At 45.0% G+C, this 21,241-nt stretch overlaps 1 protein-coding gene across 1 annotated transcript in view; it reads right to left on the bottom strand.

Moving 5' to 3' along the window:
• Positions 1–21,241, bottom strand: part of LOC111980328 (autism susceptibility gene 2 protein-like) — a 614,157-nt gene that overhangs the window by 346,365 nt on the left and 246,551 nt on the right. The window contains 1 exon segment of the mRNA XM_024011054.2: positions 918–1,019. Coding sequence (XP_023866822.2) covers positions 918–1,019 — 102 coding nt within the window.

Below are 21,241 nucleotides of genomic sequence, written 5' to 3'. Positions count from 1 at the left end.
GCCTGTCAGATAGCATAGCAGGACTTTACAGAGAACTCCTAGCCCCAGACTGCTCTGCTTACATCTCCAAGCAGGCCATGTCTAAGGCCAGCAAAGAGAGGGATCTCTCACCTTATGTGTCAGGCCATCAATGTAAATAAGAATTTGATATCAATTGACTTACCTGGTTAAATAAAGGTTGAATAAATACATGAAACACTACCACTTGTCTTAGCTTCTGAAGAACTGAGACTGAGGAACAAGCCACTGGGTAAATAGGATGTCCTTATTTTAACAGTACTAAACCTCCGGGTGTGTACAGTTACAACACTAACTGTAACTGTACAAACAACCCTGTTCACCAGAAGGAGCCTTGAGGTATGCCAAGGACAACACAAAATAACTGACTGGAGAAGTGGTCCATATTAAGGGCTAATGCAAATCAGATTACATTTGTATCAGTCCACGGTATCAGCAGCACTTACCTGTTGGCTGTGATATGCAGCACACCATGTGTCTTATTCAGATTCTTCTTGAGTTTGAGGATGTCAAACTTACCTTGTCAAACTTCATGTAATCCTCACAAAATACATAAATCAACCCGACGATCATCGATTGTGTATAAGTCTCTGTTTCATGCATTGATATACCAGATGCTACGGTATATATGTGTTTAAAGTGAGTATAAGATATAGTATGTATCTAATAATAAAGGTTGTCCGGCTATACAGTTAGAAAACCAGTCTAATCTGCTAGAACTTCTCTCAGAACAATATTCTGGAGCTGCAGTTGGGTCATTAAGTAGCAAAGCTTTAGAGATTCATTACTGGGATTGCTGGAGGGTGTCATGTTAAATCACTAGTCTAATGTAGTGGGTAGACATGCAGCTAGTGCTGTCATGTCCTGTTTGCTGTTTATTTGTTGGTTTGTTTACTTACGTCACTCAGCCTGTCTCTGGAGCTGCTTCCGACAGAAGGCTTGGACCGTCCACTCAGGCTCTCACTGTCGTTGTCCTTACAGTTGTTCTGTCCCGGCTTCATCTGAAAAACAACAAACACACACAGACACACRTTAACATGCTGAAGATGTTGGGACAGGGCTTTGGTTCTAAGCTTTACATTCAGTATTTGAATTATTTATTTTCTACAGTATTTTTTGCTCATCTTTATCAAGGGTGCCAATAATTTGTACTGTAGATTATAGTGGCTGAGGAGACTGACAAGACAATCCCTCTCCCACAGACAGAGGAACATTTTGTCATGAATATGTGTGAGCTGGCAGCGAGCGCTGTGCTGTATGTGTAAATCTGTCATGTTTTTATATGCCTCTTGAGCCAGCAGCTGTCACTCCAGCCTGCCAATGACAGACAAGACAGCCAGCATCTGATCTCACAATGTGAAATCCCTATCAACCTTTCTGAGAAGAGAAGAACAGAAACAAAAGCTTCAAAAATCTTCAAAAGCCGTCTTCCCTTCCTTTCAAACAGACAGGCAGCCCCATGCGGAGACTACAGAAGCTCAGCAGGTGTCATTTTCCAGACACCGTTTCAGACAGAAAATAAAAAGCAAGTGAGCAAAGAGGAGGAGGATGTGCGATCCWAGAACATCTGAGCCTTCCAGAAGTCCTCCTGAGGAGAACAATGTAGGGCTCACGGGGGCCGAGAGGCCGTTGTGGTCCAAGTCTGCATTTTATGTCGTCTGAAGCTTCCTCACAATACTCCTTCCTTCCAGACCCAGCAGACGAGACCGGCCTGCCATGCCACGCCTCGCAGGCTTAATTTCAAATCACATACATACCAGAGCATTAAACAGGTGCAATGCCACCTAACAGAAAAAGTATGGCTCGACAGACAGCACATAGAGGGATTGTATTCTCTAAGAGGGGCTGTATTCTCTCTCTCTCTTTCTGACTGAACTATACAGGTTSCAATTTTATTTATTTATTGTACCTTCATTTAACTAGGCAAGTCAGTTAAGAACAAATTCTTATTTACAATGACGGCTTACCCCGGCCAAACCCGGACGACGCTGGGCCAATTGTGCACCGCCCTACGGGACTCCCAATCATGGCCGGATGTGATACAGCCTGGATTCGAACCAGGGACTATAGTGACGCCTCTTGCAATGTGATGCAGTGCCTCAGGCCGCTGCGCCACTTGGGAACCCACTTGGCAGCCTAACTGGTTCCAGAATACCAGGATTTTTTAAATATATCCTCATGCCGGCCATCATTTATTGAAAGGGCACAGGGTAGGGGGGGACGCCTTAAGAGCCTTTGAATTAAACGTATAATTAAAATGAAAACATTCCTTTTTCTGTAGCCATTAGCAGTATGAAAGGAATTCTTTCCTAGGGAGAATACTGTGGTGGGTGAGAGCCAGGTTGAGTGCTGAGAGTGATAAGAGAGAGCTGGAGAACTGGGAGATGCCTGATGGGCCTGAGGAGGAGAGCACGGAAGAGAACTAGGCCACACAAGACAGCAGGGCTGGAGGGAACACAAGCACGTGGATAAACACACACACACACACACACACACACACACACACAGAGCTCCACAGGCACACACACACACACACACACTCTGGCATGTGTGATAGCACTAATTACCTCCAACACACTTTTCCTCCACAAAGAGACAGAGCCTTTTCCTTACCCTTTTTTGTAAAAGGCCAATTCCTCTGATGGGAGTTTGAACATTTGCAGAGCAGAGAGGGGGGAAGTATATCCCGGGCATGCACACACAGTAATAGAGCCCTGAAGAAAGGGCATGGGAAGAAGGGAGGGACGGCACTGTGCACCGTTTATGCCCCAGTCTGCAGGTCGTTCATCAAAACATGTTGACCTATAATATTCATTAAGCAAGCAGGGTCCCTGCTGGCAGCACTGTGCATCTCTCTTACGCACACACACACAAAATGGGGACACCACGTTCAAACACGCACATGCGTGCACACACACACCAATGTACAGGTAACTGCCAAAATAATGGAAACAATGACGGATAGAAAGTATATTGAAAGCWTGTGCTTCCACACAGGTTTGGTTCCTGAGTTAATTAAGCAATTAACTTCCCATCATGCTTAGGGTCATGTATAAAAATGCTGGCTATGCCCCCATAGCATGACAATGCCCCCATTCACAGGGCACGAGGGGTCACTGAATGGTTTGATGAGCATGAAAACGATGTAAACCATTTGTCATGGCCGTCTCAGTCAACCCAATTGAACACTTATGGGAGTTTTCCAGCRGCATCAACAAAACACCAAATGATGGAATTTCTTGTTGAAGAATGGTGTCGCATCCCTCCRATAGAGCTCCAGACACTTGTAGAATCTATGCCAAGTCTATGTCAAGGTGTATTGAAGCTGTTCTGGCTCGTGGTGGTCCAACGCCMTATTAACACACTTTATGTTGTTTCCTTTATTTCTACATATTCTAACCACAGACCAATAAAAGTCCTTCCACCCACACCCATGTCTTACTTCTGTAATTGATTGAACAGCCATCTGCAGCACATGGAATGAATGGGAATGATGGAATAGCTTKAAGGGCTTGTCTGCATTACCTTATCTCTTACAATGAAGTCTGACACACTGGACAATAATTGTGTCCCAGTCTGTTTGAGTAAAATAGATTTAGATGAATCTAACAGTTCAAGTATCATCAAAGTGACTGATGTCTATATGTGGAACAAACCGATTGCATTAGTACTGTACACTCCCCGGTCTCCATCGATCAGTAGAAAATCTACTCTGTCCGTGAACTCTTCAGTAAATTTACCTCAGAAAATAGAGTGAAGAACATCTCTAATAAAGCCAATGCAGTAAACCCAGATCATCTTTCAGGGGAATTACATGGCCAGACAGGAACGTAGCTATTACACAGTGATTTGYAAAATGTCTCTCTTGGTTTGTTGTTGCCTTTAATTTCTCTTAAAGCTTCCTTAAATTACTTCGGAGAATGACGTGTTCTTTCAGWGGGGCAGATCCTTGGCCCGCTCAGTGGCGTGATGTACTCATCTCTTAACAGCGTGATTAATAGATGTGCTAAACCAAGGGAGGATATGCTAGTGGTCACAATAAATCAGCCCCATCAAAAAGCTGAGCTGAGATTTAATGACCTCCCAGTACAGATAAATCTGAGAGATCAACCAGTCTCTGTGTGTGTGTAGAGTAGAGACTAACAGTCCCTTCAGTTGGCATGTCATCCCAGTAGCAGTAGCAGCAAGCAGTGGCTCATCATCATGGTCATGGTCCTCTCATTACTCTGGCATGTCATTTCACATTTCATCACTTAATTGCCTTTTTACTTGTTTCAGTTTCTTCTCCCGCAGTGCACACGCCCTGGCCGCTTTTCATAATATCTAGTGCAGAGATGATGGGTGTAGTCAGAGAGGGTGTGTGGGGGTTTTGTGTGTGTGTGTGTGTGTTTCCCTTCGTGCATGTGTGTGTGCATGTACGTGTAGCGTGTGTGTACACTACGTGCACATGCCTGTTCTGTGATTCTGTGCTCACGTAATAACAACATAAACACATTGATAAAGAGGCAAGCTGAAACATACAGATGTATTCATTTAATGACCTTATCCACATTGGGTAAAAATKTGCCCTACAGAAAGATAACTAGCAAAACATATGGTTTTAATATTCCAAAGGCTAATTTCACAACAAATAAAAACACAGCAATACATTAGCATCTAATGAAACATTGAAACTACTAGTATGTGCATCTGCCATTGATTTCAACACATTGAGGTCTTGTTTTCCCTCAATCTGTTCCGTGTTAGGGGGGGAACCCCCACCTTCCCCTCCGCCTGAATTTATTGAAGTATAGAATTAACAACTGTTTTCAATCAGCAGTCAGCATGATTCTTCAGCAGAGAACAGCCTAAATAAAACCGCCACACTATCATAGTTTTATTCAAGCCGCTATATCTCCCCATGTGATACAGTAATAAAATGAGTCATAATCCCCCAAATCTAAACTACATAGAAACCTCCATTCTGTAGTTTTCATRTATTTGTACTCACCCTAAACTAAATAGCCATACTAACGCCCAAGGTAACACTGATAGAGTACTGCATCACGAAATGAGATGGGTGCCACTTACAAAGCAGATAACCTTGCTTGTAGAAGAAGCCTGCATCAATAGAAGGCTAACTTAAACTGAATGCTTTTTATTTCTGTATTTCTGGTAATGGCAGCAGAGTGGAGAAAGTGCTATTCATCTATTCAAACATGACCTGGACAATATACCAGAGCTTTCCTACTTAAGATTTTTCAGGGGAAGAAATACCTCCCTTAAAAGGGATACTTTGGGATTTTGGAAACGAGGCCCTTTATCTACTTCCCCAGAGTCAGATGAACTCATTGTTATGTCTCTGCATGCAGTTTGAAGGAAGTTGCTAACTAGCACTAGAGCAATTGCTAACCTATACCATATAATTCCWGTCATTGCGCTAACGCTAGTTAGCATTAGCTCACGAAACTACCTCTAACTTCCTTAATACTGGACGCAGAGACATAAAAATGGTATCCACATCTGACTCTGGGGAAGTAGAAATCCCTTTAAGAGGCCTTTTGCACATTAGAAGGGAGGTTGGAAAACATCCTTTGAAGGTTTTTACAGGATTATTGTTAACACGTGTAGTCAATTATTTCCTCTGCCCACTTACCGAAAAGTGCGTTGCCAGTGCTGCTGAGGAATTTTACAAGCRTATTGACCTATTCCCAAGGGCTCCTCTAGCAACTGAATGTAATCAAACACAAAAAGTGAGCCCTGCTTAACGTGTTAAACCACACAGGCCATTTTTAACAGAGCAATACACAACCCACCCCCTAGCCACCAACCTCCATCCTCCCTCCCAAAAAGTGCGAAAGCTGGGCTCGGCTTTCTATGCTAGCCTCTGTGGGATTCCATTGCTATCAGCTCCTGTTTTCCCTGAGTTATGCACAATAGCAGCTGCGGAACTCGGCGGTAATAAAACCTGGAACAATTTAAGGGCTTTTATTGTTGTTCTGCGGTCGGCTTTTAGTACAGCTAACCTGTCCTCTCTGGATCCCTCCCACCGCCAGTAGAGAATCCCACCAGGCCCGCAATGAAAGAGGATCTCATTTACCTAAAAGCGCTTATAAATGTTTAATTTGCTTTAACAAGTTACAAGTCGCTCATTCTGGAAGTTTTACGGCTGCTTGCCACTGAGGGAGTACCATGAAAGTTTTATAGATAATCCACTAGCTAGCTCAGGCTGCTTATAATAAACGCTCTATTTTCTGCTGTACTGACAAATCCCTTTGGTTTACAGTGACTACGCTTTGAACAGTGACGTGCAGTCAGGGTAGGCAGGGTCAGCTGCACCTCACTGACACTTTACACCAGCTTCTCAAGATCATTTCTGCACTGACTCCCACTCACTTACCCACCCTTACAAAAAAACACACAGAACATTACCCTCTTCTTTATAATACTCTTTATTACTTAGCGTTTAAAAAAATAAATGTCTTGATATTGTGTATTTTTTATAAATGTATATTGCATCGTTGAGAACATGCAATTTTTTGTTTTGTTATTTTCTTACTTATTTTTTGTTATTTAATTTGTATTATTTTATCATTTGTTTGACTTTTGAACACTTGTTATTTTTTGGGGGTGGGGGTGGCAATACAGTGCAATTGTATTTTTGGGGGGGTATATAATTTAACTTATTTCATGACTTATTTTATGGAAGGGGGTTAGGGAATATTTTTTTAATGTCTTGGCTTATCTTGTACACTTCTTTCATTAGAGATGTTGTTTTATAATTTCACTTTTGAACACTTTTCCTTTTTTGACAAATAAAACCATGTTTATATAGTAAACACTTGCCCTTTCCTTGATTTGGTGACAGAGCACCCATTGTATTTGCTAAAACTGCAGGAAAGGTGCCAGGGTATTCATTCCTTCCCATCCATTCAAATTGCTGACACSCACAGCCGTTCCTGACTACATTCACTTGATGGACAGGGTCCCCATATGCCTCGTTGCTTTGCCTAGCTTCATTCATTGCATTGAGACAATTTCATATTTTACACATGCGTATTGCCTAAACATGTTGTGTGGGTGTGTCTACATCCCCTTAAAAATATTCATGGAACAAAATGCATGTCAAAGGCCTAGAGTATGTTCATATTCTGCATAGTCCAAAAACACAGAAATTATGATATTCATAGCAATAATCACTGTTTAAGCATAGGGGGATGAGAGACTACATTTCCCATCAGCCCCATGGTGAGGCCCAGCCCCATAGTGTGTTACCTTTGGACTGGCAGCAGACAGTAGCAGTTGGAAACAGTCGGGAACGGTTAACCCACAGCAAACTTTTTCCGACGAGAACGTCATGTGAAAGCGKGACACGGGTTGTCAGGGCCTGTAAGGGGCTGATTCAGCGTCCTCCGTCATCGTTCTGACAGCAGCTGTGTGGCAGCGCGTAACTGGCGGTAACCAGAGTGGCCCGGGCCAGACCCTGTGTTTGGCTCTGAGGCCTGAGCRTTCTGACCGCCCCAGACAAGCGTCCTCCATCCCCCCACCTCCCCCCTGTCCATAGCCACCCACAGTCAAAGCCTGTCATTGGACATCAGGGTTCACTGGGGTCCGACTGCCCTCATTTGTTTAGTTAGTTTGTGTGTGGTATATAGAGGTCATGGGAAGTCACAGTTAAAATAACACTTAATACATCCACCAGTGTCTYTGTTACACAACACAATCATATATATTTTCCCTCATAATGTCCAATTGACATATTTGTGATTATTGGCATATTTTGGCCAATACTTCTGTACTGGCTATGACAATGTTTCCTAGATGTCATTATAGTTAGCGACTCGGCAGAACAGAAACAGTAGTCTTCATCAGTGTCTATCGTTTCTGCAGGGTGCTGTGCGCGATCGCCATGGAAATGCTCCATTTCACTCTTATACCTCTCAGCCTTATCATGCTCAAGTGGATGCCACGACCTCTGGCGACCTTGTCAGACATTATTGTTGTGGTGGCAGTAGGCCTAATGCACCCTGAGGACGGGCTTAGGCCACGGAGCAGGATCACAGTCTCTCTGTGGTGGAATGTGATACTTCACAGCACAGCAATGGAGTCTCTGAGGACTAGAGGGGCTAGCCACAGCACCCTGAAGGCATGAGCATCCTGAGAGGAAGATAGAGGAATAGTTGGGGGTGGGAGGATGGGGGATGGTAAAACTTGCTTAAGAGTGCTGTCTTGATCTCATCAGTCATACTAAGGGCCATTTACTCAACCACAGAGCTGGGGGTGGTGGAGGTGTGGTAGGCTTGAGGCTGCATTTATATACAGACATAAATCTGGGATCTATGACGACATTACATACAAATCAATATGCTTTTAACATCCATCCTCTCTGCAGTTGCATCGCAATCACCCTTTTCCCTCTTCGTACAAATGGCCATATAATGCTGTAGCCTGCTGCATTGAGTTATGGGGACAATTCCCAGATTTAATAATGAACTGAGTGGTGCAAGGTGGTGGAAGGAGGGAGAGGTGSTAGGAGGAGAATAAGATCAGCAGGAGACCTCAACTCTCTCAGATCATATCAGAACACCTTGTTATAGGACACCATGTGGCAATAAAATACACCCCCCCCCCCTTCCCACTTTAAACATCTCCAGCTCCCCTTCCCTCCATGGCTACAGTAGCATCCCCCTAGGCTCTAAGGGAGGAAGGACAGAGAGAGGAGACAGAAAATGAGCGAATGAGAGGGGGGAGGGAGACGAGACAGAAGTAGAGAGAGGAGTGTGGGACGACATAAGAGAGAGGAARGAGAGAGACAGAGAGCAAGGAGAGAGACTCTAGAAGCCTTCCCAGAGCACAGCAGCTGCACAGAGAGAAGCCCAAGACCTTGAGCTGCTCAACCGAGCGCTTATCACCACATAACTATTCATCAAAGAAATTTGTGTGCAATTAATTACATTATTCCCAAGCCCCCCCCCCATCCGTGCCACCGGGTCGTTACTCCAATATCAGCTTTCAGCTAGCCATCTCACTAAGCCACAGCCTCAGTGCCAAGTCACAGCTAGGTCTCAGAGCTGCCTKGCCAGCCTCAATGAAGAGTGCTGCTAGGAGGGAAAAAAGAAAAAAGGCCTCCTCTCTCTCCTCTCCTATCGGCTTGCAGGAGGCTATCATTTCTCTTTTTTATTGCCATTTATTTCCCCCCAGGAATTCACTGCCAGTATATTGGCAGGCCTTCCAGTAGATGGAGGCAATGAAATTTACCGCGGACACTTAACACCGGTTCAAGCCTTGTGCGCAGCTCATGTGTGGCGGTAATATGATAAACAAACGCTTCCAGTTTGGAGAAAGAGGACTTTTTTATGTTACAGAAATAGAGCACTGAGTGCCGGAACTGCATGGAGCTGTGGCTGCTGTTAAGAAGATGGAAAATGCACAACCGGAGCCCTTCAGAGGTGGGGAAGAAGATATACAAATATTTTTTTTGCAAAATGTCAGAGTGAGTGTGCTGTCGCCTGGCTCCTGCTATTAAGGAGAGAGGATCTAAATGGGTGATCGCAGTACCATTATAGGACCGTAAKGCATGGCTAGCTCCCAGCCTGGATGTAATGCAGCAAATAAGACAAAAAAAACTGTATAAAGGAATATTCATTTAAAACGATTCCATTCAAACCTCTAAGAGGAAAGTTCACACAATAAACATGCAATTTGTGTCCATTAACAGCGACTGTCCACCTGGTTGAGAGAATGCCAAGAGTGTGCAACGCTGTCATCAAGGCAAAAGGTGACTACTTTGAATAATATATTTTGATTTGTTTAACACTTTTTTGGTTACTAAATGATTCCAAATGTGTTATTTCACAGTTTTGATGTATTCACTATCATTCTACAATGTAGAAAATAGTCAAATTTAAAAAAAACTTTAGGTGAGTCAAAACGTTTGACTGGTGCTGTACATGTAGCCTACATGACTAGTAATACAGACTAGATATGAACTAAAGTCACACTGCAATCAATAACAGGTCTATAAATACACAACACGTTGCTGTGGGTAAGTAATAGCTTGTCCAATGCTGCCAGTCAGTCACACCCTTTGGCTTCAGGGCACAGCAGTGAGAGTGGTGTGATTAGGTCCTGGCAGGCTGACACTTGTCCCTCATTGACCTGTGACCCATGGTACAGCGAGCCAGGAGGGCTGTTAATGACAGCAGAGATGAGCTGAGATAATCTGATCTCCAATCAGCAGGTGGACGTGACCTCTGTGACCTCTATGAAACAGGATGCCGGCCTATCAGCGTACAGGTCAGAAGCCCTGGCCTGTTTTGGTTGGCCGCGGTTCAAATGAACGAAAAAGCAGAGCGTCTCACCTTACCCGTGTTTGGCTCGCCTGAGCTGCAGGCTGGGGGATTAGAGAGACTATAAAATCTGCTTAGACAATATAAGGTTCCCCTTTGGCTGGCCGACAGGGTGCCTGTCCAAGGTCGTTGCTATCACTAATCCCCTGTTATCAACATCTTCATTTAGCCGCCTTCCTGAAATTCATGTCTACTATTAGACGGCCATAAAACACGATGGTACCAAAGGCGCCAATGTATTAATAGGAGCAGAGCCAAGAGTAGACTTGGCTTATTCTACTTGAGAGGAGGACTACTCAGCAACACAGCATCTGTTTATACTTTCTTATCAGCTTGGTTCAAATGTGATAGGCACACTAAAGCTGCAAACAGGATGCTAGCCAGCAAGAACTCTCTGACCTTTAGCATGACTTACTGACTTGTATTTGACCTCGTGTGAGATCAGGTTAACAGCGGATTTCCCCAAGTCATAACTGTATCACGGCGATCCAGAATCAACACAACTAAATGATGATCCAGGATCAAAGACAACATCAAGGTTAACTGGCCTCATGAATCCATAAGTGGAGGAGTCATAAGCCAATAAGAGCAGGCTTGTCTGAGCAGTCCAGGTTGTTGTTCCAGAACTTTCACACCTCCCCAGTGAGCTGGCTACCTCACATACTTGGCTGTAATCAGCTGAGCCAGTCACCATACTGAACATTCTGCAAGCTCCACAAGCCAGCGTCAGCCAGCGACCTGTGACATCTGAGCTATGGCAAGTCAAGAAGGTCAAGTGCTAGGCTATATGAGTAAAAATATATATAAATAAACATCTTACAAGAGGTTGACCCTTTTCTGAATATAATGTAGCTACACGTCAGGAATGACTCAGACATGTACACTATAACATACACTGTTCCAAACGCATAATACAAGTTAGCCTAGATGACTAAGGGATATGATCATTATTACTACAATGTAATAGCATTAACAGTGCTCTCATTCCCCTATGATCCCATCAGGCCATAAAAGTGCAGCTGGAATGTGGACATAATGGAGTAGAAACAGACAGTCGATGGAGGGGAAATGCCACGCTTGTTTAACTTGAATAGCTACCTGCTTTCAGCAACTAGGCAATGTACCGGACTACCAGTTCAATGAGTGATCCTTTCAAAGAGGATGAGAACTTTGTCATTCTATTTCTCCCCAGCAGTGACAACTATCTCCAACCATCCAAAATAAACAGTGATTTCTTTATTCTAGGTTCCCCCAGTATTGTGAAACGGAGGACTCCGCCGCCGAACACCGAAGAGAATCAGTTCCGTCTTTATGATTTACACGGTGATAAAAATAGCTACCTTCCACCCGARACCTGTCAGCACCTACCAGTGGCAAGGCAGCTTGCACAAATAGCTTCCCCACCTGTGTCCAAGCCATATTACTACACACAGGGGACCTGTTACATTTCAGCCCAGTTCTACATCATTAGGCACGAAAAGGGACTATTTAAGTCATCAGCGCCGCTCGTATTTATGTTGAGACTTAAATCTAGATTGAAATCTTGTAATTTTTTCTATCCTTCCTCCTTCTCCCCAAGAGTGTTTAGCGATCTTGGCAGAACAAAATAATTACTCCGTGACCCTCTTTGTGAAGCGTGCCCCYGCTCTGTTTTTGTTTTGGTCTGGGCTTCCTATTCCAAGTAATGGACTTCCTTCAAACCATAAATCACACTTATGGCGCTCCCTTTCATCTTTAGTTTTTGCGCTCTGCCATGTTTTGTTTAGTGTACCACATTTTTGTTAGTGTAATGCTTGGTGATTTTTTCTAAGTACAACCAGACAATGCAAGCCATCTTCCTTCTCCGCCTCTGAAAGGCTCTTTTACAGGCTCTTAAGGCCACAAATGTCAACCACAGGAAGGCAATTATGAGAGTAAAATGACTTCCCTACTGTTATCCATCTATTCTGTGAGCCGGGGGAATGGTTAAAAGCCACCATGTAATGGGGAACAGTTAGCGTTTTCTCCTGGCCCCCAGCCAAGGCTACTAACTTTGCTATTAAAGGCCCCGACAAGCTTTGTCAATGCAATCTGCTGAATGCCTTGAGTGACACACGATCGATATTCTCCACTTTCCCGGGTCATCACCGATGACAGAGGCCTAAGTAATAATACAGCCCTCGCTGCCTCCTCTATCTTAAATGCTTCCCCTGCCACAATATTTCTTTTTTGTCTCAGGGCTTGCGAGCTACATTTCCTTGCCGATCGAAAGAGGAAGATACGGAGGGTGAAAAGGGGGAAGAGGGGGGTCTGAGGAATTGCTATGTGTCTAGATTGATGCTAGCCAGGGAGCAAGCTTGGCAGGTTGAGGGGGGAGGAGGAGGTTCTGGGGGGGAGGGGCGCTCAGATAAATCGAAAATGACTGGCTGCCGAGTTGTAATCTGCCAGCACCGAGCCCCCTGTAGCAACAAGCCAAATGAAAAAGCACACTGACAGGCAGGAGAGATGGAGGGCCTGCGGTAGATTGCAGGAAGAGGAGGAGGGCGCAGGGGAGGGAGGGAAAGGGGGAGAGAGAGGCATGCAGAGGGATAGAGAGAGAGGATGCAGGCAGACAAATAGAGATTGTGAGGAGACATTTATTTTTGTTTGTTCCTGTGCATGAAGGTGTCAGGGAGCTGGGAGAGAAATGTGGCATGTGGTTGCAGGCAGTAAATAAAACACACGCACACACACACACACACACACCAGCTGGAGTACATAATACATCCATTACAATTTCTAATAAGCTCGAATGTAAACATTATCAGTTAGCCGTGTTTCATTACCCATCAAGCGCTGTTAATTAGACTGAAATGTGTTATTTATATGTCTGGGCTGGTGTGTGCAGGAGAGCATGTAAAGCTAACATAATGTGCCATTTTTACATTATTAATGCCATTTTCACCTTTTGACAGACAGAGAAACTCACGCACGCAGGCACGCAMGCACGCAGTAAAAGGCAGTTGTCCTCCCCTAAACTAGCAGGTGGATCACACTCTCAACATCAAAACCCAACACAAGAGCTCCACCTACTGCAAGTGCCTTTTCTGCAGCCTGGCCTCCTATGTTARGCTCCCGGGTGGTGCAGCGGTCTAAGGCACTGCATCGCAGTGCTAGAGGCGTCACTATAGACCCTGGTTCGATCCCGGGCTGTATCACAACCGGCTGTGATTGGGAGTCCAATAGGGCGGCGCACAATTGGCCCAGCGTCGTCCGGGTTAGGGGAGGGTTTTGCCAAGGTAAGCCGTCACTGTAAATATTTTTCTTAACTGACTTGCCCAGTGAAATGAAGGTTACATGTTAAGACAGAAAGTCTAACCCTGGGAAAACAGTGCTCCTCTAAGACAAAGCAGAGACTGTCTGCTACTGATGTAAGACAGGCAAACAGACAGCAAAAAAAGACAACCTTATACAGTACCCATTCGAAATAATCTCCCAGTAACCTTTTCTCATTGACATGATGGTGTGCAGACCAGGAGACTCAGTGATACAGATGAGGGTAATGAGGTTAGATGGAGTCTGGCCTGTAGTCTGGCTGCATGGCTGATGCAGTGCCAGGGGTGATGAGAGCTGAAAGCTAAGCCCTCTCCTCCTCACAGGTATTAGTGTGGAAGCCTCTCGCCTGTTAAACAAGGGGCTAGGTGTGTGTGTGTGTGTGTGTGTGTGTGTGGTGTGTGTGGTGTGTGTGTGTGTGTGTGTGTGTGTGTGTGTGTGTGTGTGTGTGTGTGTGTGTGTGTGTGTGTGTGTGTGTGTGTGTGTGTGTGTGTGTGTGTGTGTGTGTGTGTGTGTGTGTGTGTGTGTGTGTGTGTGTGTGTGTGCTGGAGCAGGGCATGGGAAAGGTCTTTGACGTGACCTGCCACACCACACTGTCTGCCTGCTGGCCTGAATACACAACCACCTTCCTATCCCGAATGATAAGGCAAGGTCAGTCTAGTGCAGGCACAGCGACCCTCTACAGAGGAGAAACAGAAGGACAGACTGGCATTGTCATCAGGATCTCAACAGTTAAACAATGGAAGTTCACATCAGGCACATCCCAACCACAGGGAGCAGACAGACACCAGACACAGAGCAAACAATCTGCCTGCATGACCATCTATAACACAACACATATCTCAAGGAAGAAAGCATATTTATAAATCACTTGCACACTGTAKGGGAGGGTTGATGATCTTACAATAGCAGAGAAAAAGACGCTATTCTTTTTCCTATGAGAATGATCCCTATTTCTGTGTCTGTCTGGCTCTCTCTGGTAATCCACTGCTTTTATGTTCTTTCCCCGGCAGCAGACACACAGTGCACAGCAAAGCCAGGCAACAGGGGCCTGCATGCTGGATGTCTGCAAAGGCAACATTTCCCCCACCCCTCTTTTTCATTTGCAGACCTGCTGCTCACTGTTGGACTGTCACAGAGAAAAGCTATCTTCCCCACAGCATGGCGGCTGTTCCAGGGCCACGCCGATCTGCACCGCCCTGCATGCCAATGCCACCACACCACTTCCTGCTCCCCCGCTGGGCTATTGAGGAAATATCAGCTGATACCGAATCATTTGTCTCCCTCATGCAGCTCGCCCCCCAGTCGCGCCACGGTGAAAGGGGGAGACATGGGAGGACCATCTGCCTATCTCACAGGGAAACACTGGGGAATTATTTGTGTAACCCTCAGCGTGGCAATTTTTGTGAAAGCACAGATCAATATATAAAAGGGCCATCTCCACGGGACCAGGAGTCTGTGGCTTCTGAGTTTGTTAAGGAACATGTGCTTCTTAGCTCAGGGGTTTATGGTATCATTATTATTATTGCTCAAGGAATTCTTTTTTCCAGAACTGAAATGGGGCATAATCATTTTAAATGGAGTCCTTCAGTAGCATAAGAACCACCACGGCACTGAGACTTTGTACCTAATCAGAGAAAGGTAAAGGAGGAAGAAAAGTACTGTGGGGTTTCAATGGACCCTTTAATTCCCTCACTTCACTGTGGCTCATGCTGTGTTACAAATCAGATGGCTGTGAAGCCCCAGAATTCCGATGGCTGTGAAGCCCCAGAAGTCAGATGGCTGTGAAACCCCAGAAGTCAGATGGCTGTGAAACCCCAGAAGTCAGATGGCTGTGAAGCCCCAGAAGTCAGATGGCTGTGAAGCCCCAGAAGTCAGATGGCTGTGAAGCCTCCTTGTCTCCAGGATGAGTCTTACATAAACACTGGCTGAGCCAGGGATCACAAGCTTATCAGTGCAGCCTTGTTATTGCTGGCCAATCCACACATATTTCTCAGCTCAAATCAAGTGCACAGCCATTAAAACTAAGCCAAAGAGACAATCCTCTGGTAATTAAAGGCTGTTATCGTTAATGAGCAGTAAAAACACTGATAACCTGCATCTCAAGACCTTGTCCACCACACTGGCTGATTAGATAAAGCTGGGACTGTGGTGGATGGATTAGCAGGGGGAGATGACAAGCGGTTTGGGAATGGTGGCAAAGAATGTGGTGTGTGTGTGTCTGTGCGCGTGTGTGTGTGTCTCTGCGTGTGTGTGACCTCACTATTATCTAATCAGTACTAATCCACAAGTAAGAATTTACACTGATAACCAATGTGAAGACAAAATGTTGCAGACTAATGGTGCTCAGGCTAATCATATCATTTATAACTACAAGAGGTATGTTGTTTCAAGGAGATCTATGAGATAATGAAGTACTGTAGGCTACATCAAAGTTATCTACCACAGATGGAACAGACATTTGCAATCAGGAAGTCCAACATGAACCCAAGAGGTCAAGACCTCTGGTCATGCTAGTCACAACATCGAACTCATCAAAGTCATACATTCACTTTGAAATCTTACCAATGAGACCTACTGTACCAATGATTTCTGAGACCAATGTTAAATGGAGATTGTTGTGAACAAGACACTCTTTCATGTAGGTTGCTGTTTACTAACTAGACACACAACTCTTTCAAGGCTGGAATACCTTGTTAGTGGACTACACACTAGAACGTCCAAAATGCCCATGGTTTAATGGTTTGGTGGTAGCTTTGAGGAACTGCTTACAGCATTCTTATTTAACACTTAATTCATTATTGAAGAGTGTTATACACACACACACACCACACACACACACACACACACACACACACACACACACACACCACACACACACACACAACACACACACAACACACCACACACACACACACACACACACACACACACACCACACATGTTCCAAAGCAGTTGTTTTATGAATTATGGAGAAGTGTGCTGGATGCAAATGAGAAACTATACTAGGTTTATTTTCAACCCAAAAGCCACAGAAGAAGCACTAAAGCAGAAAAACAAGCCACGCTGGGTACAAATTTAAAAAGTGTCGGAGCGTTAGGGGGTTTGGGTGGTGGAGAGAGAATGCTTTTATTTTCTTCAAGTCTCTCTCGCTCACCCCTGGAGAGCAAGCGTGAGCAACAGTACAAGGCTAAAACAACCAACTACTGTACCCAGAATACTTCTGACGTTTTCAAACTATGCCATTTTCCTTTGCATCTGTATTCTTTTCATTATCCCACTTTCCCAGTGTGTGCTAGCCTATATAGTTAAATGTACACTGTCATGAGAATATACACAACAGTGTATTTTCACAGGGCCGATTGTGTGCTATCAAGCCAGGCACAAGAGAGAATGTAGAAATTCCCGTGAGCAGAATTTTAAGCACACATGTAAATCATTTAGCACTCCCTGGCTGAACAGAGAGACTGACACAGAATGTGAGAGAGCTCAGTTCTCTCTTATGTAAGCATCACACTGCCTCTTCCTTCTGTCCCAGAAGAATGAGTGTTTTTCTATTCCAGAGCTCATTTCCTAACACCACAGAACCCTGCAGAGAGGGAGCAGCTTCAGTTAAACTCCTCTCATGCAGTGAGCTCCACCAAGCAGCAGCAGACATGTTACCCTACGGATGACCTGCAGGTGGYGCTACATGACAACACATCAAGAGGAAAGGAGCGGAGGAAATGGAGAAGAAATGGAGAAAAGCAGAATAGAGGGGGAAAAAAGGATAGAGGATAGAGGAAATTAATGAAAGTGGGGAGTAATAAACTACTTTCTGACATGCCTTTCTTTAATCACAACCTGCATGGCCATTAATTTATTGGTGTGCTTAGTGGAACCATAATAACATACAGAATATACTAAATCAAATCAACAGTATAATAGCTTTGTTAGTATACTATTAAAAGCGGAAGACATTGCACAACCATTAATTGAAATAAAGATAAAGCCAGAAAACGCCAGGGGGTCATACATGCTCTTACATATATACGGAACTATGTATATATATATATATTTTATGAGTATGAGTATGAGTATGAGTATGAGTATGAGTATGAGTTGGTGTGTGTGTGTGTGTGTGTGTGTGTGTGTGTGTGTGTGTGTGTGTGTGTGTGTGTGTGTGTGTGTGTGTGTGTGTGTGTGTGTGTGTGTGTGTGTGTGTGTGTGTTATGCCTACCTAAAATGTATTCCACATATTCTGACATAAACACTGTCTACCCCGCCTCTCCAAAATACAGTACTGTAATCAAAAAATCTAATCAAATGCTATTTGTCACATGCTTCGTAAACAACAGCTTTAGATKAACAGTGAAATGCTTACAGGCCCTTCCAAACAATGTAGAGAGAAAAACATAGAAACGTGAGGAATAAATAAATACACAATGGCTGCATTCCAAACACATAAAAGACACACCCTCCTCTCCCCTCAACACTCAAATTAGGTGGACACGTTTGATGACATATCATGACGTATGATGAGTTGACACTTGCAGGGCAAGGGAAGAATTCATCCATTTTAAATTTCCCACCTTTGCCCGGAAATTCGTCGCTCGTTCGTCCCACGGTTGTGTTTCCAGTCATCATGGAATCACCGGTAGCTGTTGTGTGTGCTTTATATGTGCTACAGTCAATTATGATTGCATTTCATATCTTGGCTAGAAGACAATGCATCTGCAGACATTGAATAGTAGCCATCCGACAATATCAGGTCATTCAAAAATGTCTGCCTTCTGAGGGGAAAGAGGCATTGTCGTGCCTTCTTCCTGACTGTGTTGGTGTGTGTGGACCATGTTAATAGCTTAGTGATATGGACACMGAGGAACTTGAAGATCCACTACAGCCCCGTTGATGTGGATGGTGGCGTGCTCGGGTCCTCCATTTTCTGTAGTCCAAGATCAGCTCCTTTGTCTTGCTGACGTTGAGGGAGAAGYTGTTGTCCTGGCATCACACTGCCAAGTCACTGACCTCTATAGGCGGTTTCATCGTCATTAGTGATCAATGATAGTGTTGGAGTCATGCGTGGCCATGCAGACGTGCGTGAACAGGGAGTACACAGCCTTTCCACATATGTGTTCGTCTTGTCCAGAGGGCAGAGGGCAGTGTGGAGTGCAATAGAGATGGCATCATCTATGGATCTGTTGGGGCAGTATGCGAATTGGAGTGGGTCTAGGGTGTCTGGGATGATGGTGTTGTCAGCCATGATCAGCCTTTCAAAGCATTTCATGGCTACAGATGTGAGTGCTATGTTAGATGTTAGTCATTCAGAGATGTTAGTCATTCAGACAGGTTACTTTGGCGTTCTTGGGCACAGGGACTATGGTTGTCTGCTTGAAACACGTAGGTATTACAGACTGAGTCAGGGAGAGGTTGAACATGTCAGTGAAKACACCCGCCAGCTGGTCAGCACATGCTCCATGTACGTGTCCTGGTAATCCGTCTGGCCCCGCGGCCTTGTGAATGTTAACTGAGCGAGATCACACAGTCGTCCGGAACTGCTGATGCTCTCATGCATTACGTCCAACCGGCCTCACAACCGCAGACCATGTGTAACTACGCCAGTCCAGGACCTYCACATCTGGCTTCTTCACCTGCGGAATCGTTTGAGACCAGCCACGCRGACAGCTGATGAAACTGTGGGTATGCACAACAAAATAATTTCTGCACAAACTGTCARAAACCGTCTCAGTGAAGCTCAATTCATCGTCCTGACCTGACTGCAGTTCGGAGTCGTAACCGACTTCAGTGGGCAAATGCTCACTTTTGATGGCCACTGGCACGCTAGAGAAGTTTGCCCTTCACAGATGAATCCCGGTTTMRACTGTACCAGGCAGGTGGCAGACATTGTGTATGACGCCATGTGCGCGAGCGGTTTGCTGATGTCAACGTTGTGAACAGAGAGCCCCATGGTGGCGGTGGGGTTATGGTATGGGCAGGCATAAGCTACAGATACAATYGCATTTTATCGATGGCAATTTGAACGCACAGAGATACTGTGACGAGATCCTGATGCTCATTGTMGTGCCATTCATCCACCGCCATCACCTCATGTTTAGGCATAATAATGCATGGCCCTATGTCRCGTAGTAGGATTCGATCTTAGTCCTCTATTGATGTTTTGCCTGTTTGATGGCTCAGAGGTCGTAGTGGGATGTTTTTACAAGCGTCCGGATAAGTGTCCTGCTCCTTGAAAGCGGCAGCTCTAGCCATTGGCTCAGTGCAGATGTTACCTGCACACCATAGCTTTTGGTTGGGATATGTACGTGTGGTCATTGTGGGGCTGATATCGTCAATGCACTTKTTTTTTTTTCACCCCTTGGTTTCCAATTGGTAGTTACAGTCTTGTCTCATCRCTGCAACTCCCGTAAGGACTCGGGAGAGGCGAAGGTCGAGAGCCATGCGTCCTCCAAAACACAACCCAAACAAGCCGCACTGCTTCTTGACACAATGCCAATTTAACCCAGAAGCCAGCCRCACCAATGTGTCGGAGGAAACACCGTACACCTGGCGACCGTGTCAGCATGCACTGCGYCCGGCCCGCCACAGGAGTCACTAGTCCGCAATTGGCAAGGATATCGCTGCCGGCCAAACCCTCCCCTAACCCGGATGACGCTGGGCCAATTGTGCGCCGCCCCATGGGTCTCCCGGTCGCGCCCGGCTGCGACAGAGCCTGGACTCGAACCCAGAATCTCTAGTGGCACAGCTGGCACTGCGATACAGTGCCTTAGACCACTGTGCCACTCGGGAGGCCCCGTCAATGCACTTATTAATAAAGCTGGTGACTTCCTTAATGTTATCGGATAAATCCTGGAGCAGTCCTGTAGCTTAGYATCCGCTTCATCGGGCCACTTCCTGTTAAAGKTTTTGCTTGTAAGCAGGAATCAGGAGGACAGAGTTATGGTCAGATTTGCCAAATGGAGGGYGAGGGAGAGCTTTGTATCAATTTCTGTGTGTGGAGTAAAGGTGATCCAGGGTTTTGTTGCCTTTAGTTGCACAGGTGACATGCTGGTAAAAATGAGGTAAAACGGATTTGAGTTTCCCTGCATTAAAATCACCGGCCAGGAAAAACGCTGCCTGTGGATGTGCATTTTCTTGTTTACTTATAGCCCTATACAGCTTGTTGAGTACGGTTTAGTGCCAGCATCGGTATGTGGTGGTAAATAGACAGCTACAAAAAATATAGATATAAACTTGCTTGGTAAATAGTATAGCCTGCAGCTTATCATTATGTTTTCTAACACCGGCGAGCAAAAACTTGAAACTTCCTTAACATTAGAGACCACGCACAAGCTGTTGTTAACAAAGAGACACACCCCTCCCACTCTCAGCTTACTCGAAGCTGATGTCCGATCATGACGATGCATGGAAAAGCCAGCGAGGTGTATATTATCCATGTCCTTGTTCAGCCACAACTCTGAGAAACATAAGATATTACAGTTCTTCAGGAGCCGTTGATAGGAGAGTCTCGAATGGAGATCGTTCAGTTTGTTCTTTAGTGGTTGTACGTTAGTCAACAAAWCAGAGGGCAATGGCGGTCCAGATGCTCAGCAACGTAATCTAATCAT

This window comes from Salvelinus sp. IW2-2015, linkage group LG20 (assembly GCF_002910315.2).
Source record: "Salvelinus sp. IW2-2015 linkage group LG20, ASM291031v2, whole genome shotgun sequence".
Taxonomy (NCBI): Eukaryota; Metazoa; Chordata; class Actinopteri; order Salmoniformes; family Salmonidae; genus Salvelinus; species Salvelinus sp. IW2-2015.
The sequence above is the reverse complement of the archived record's forward strand: the minus strand, read 5'-3'. Positions and strand labels throughout refer to the sequence as shown.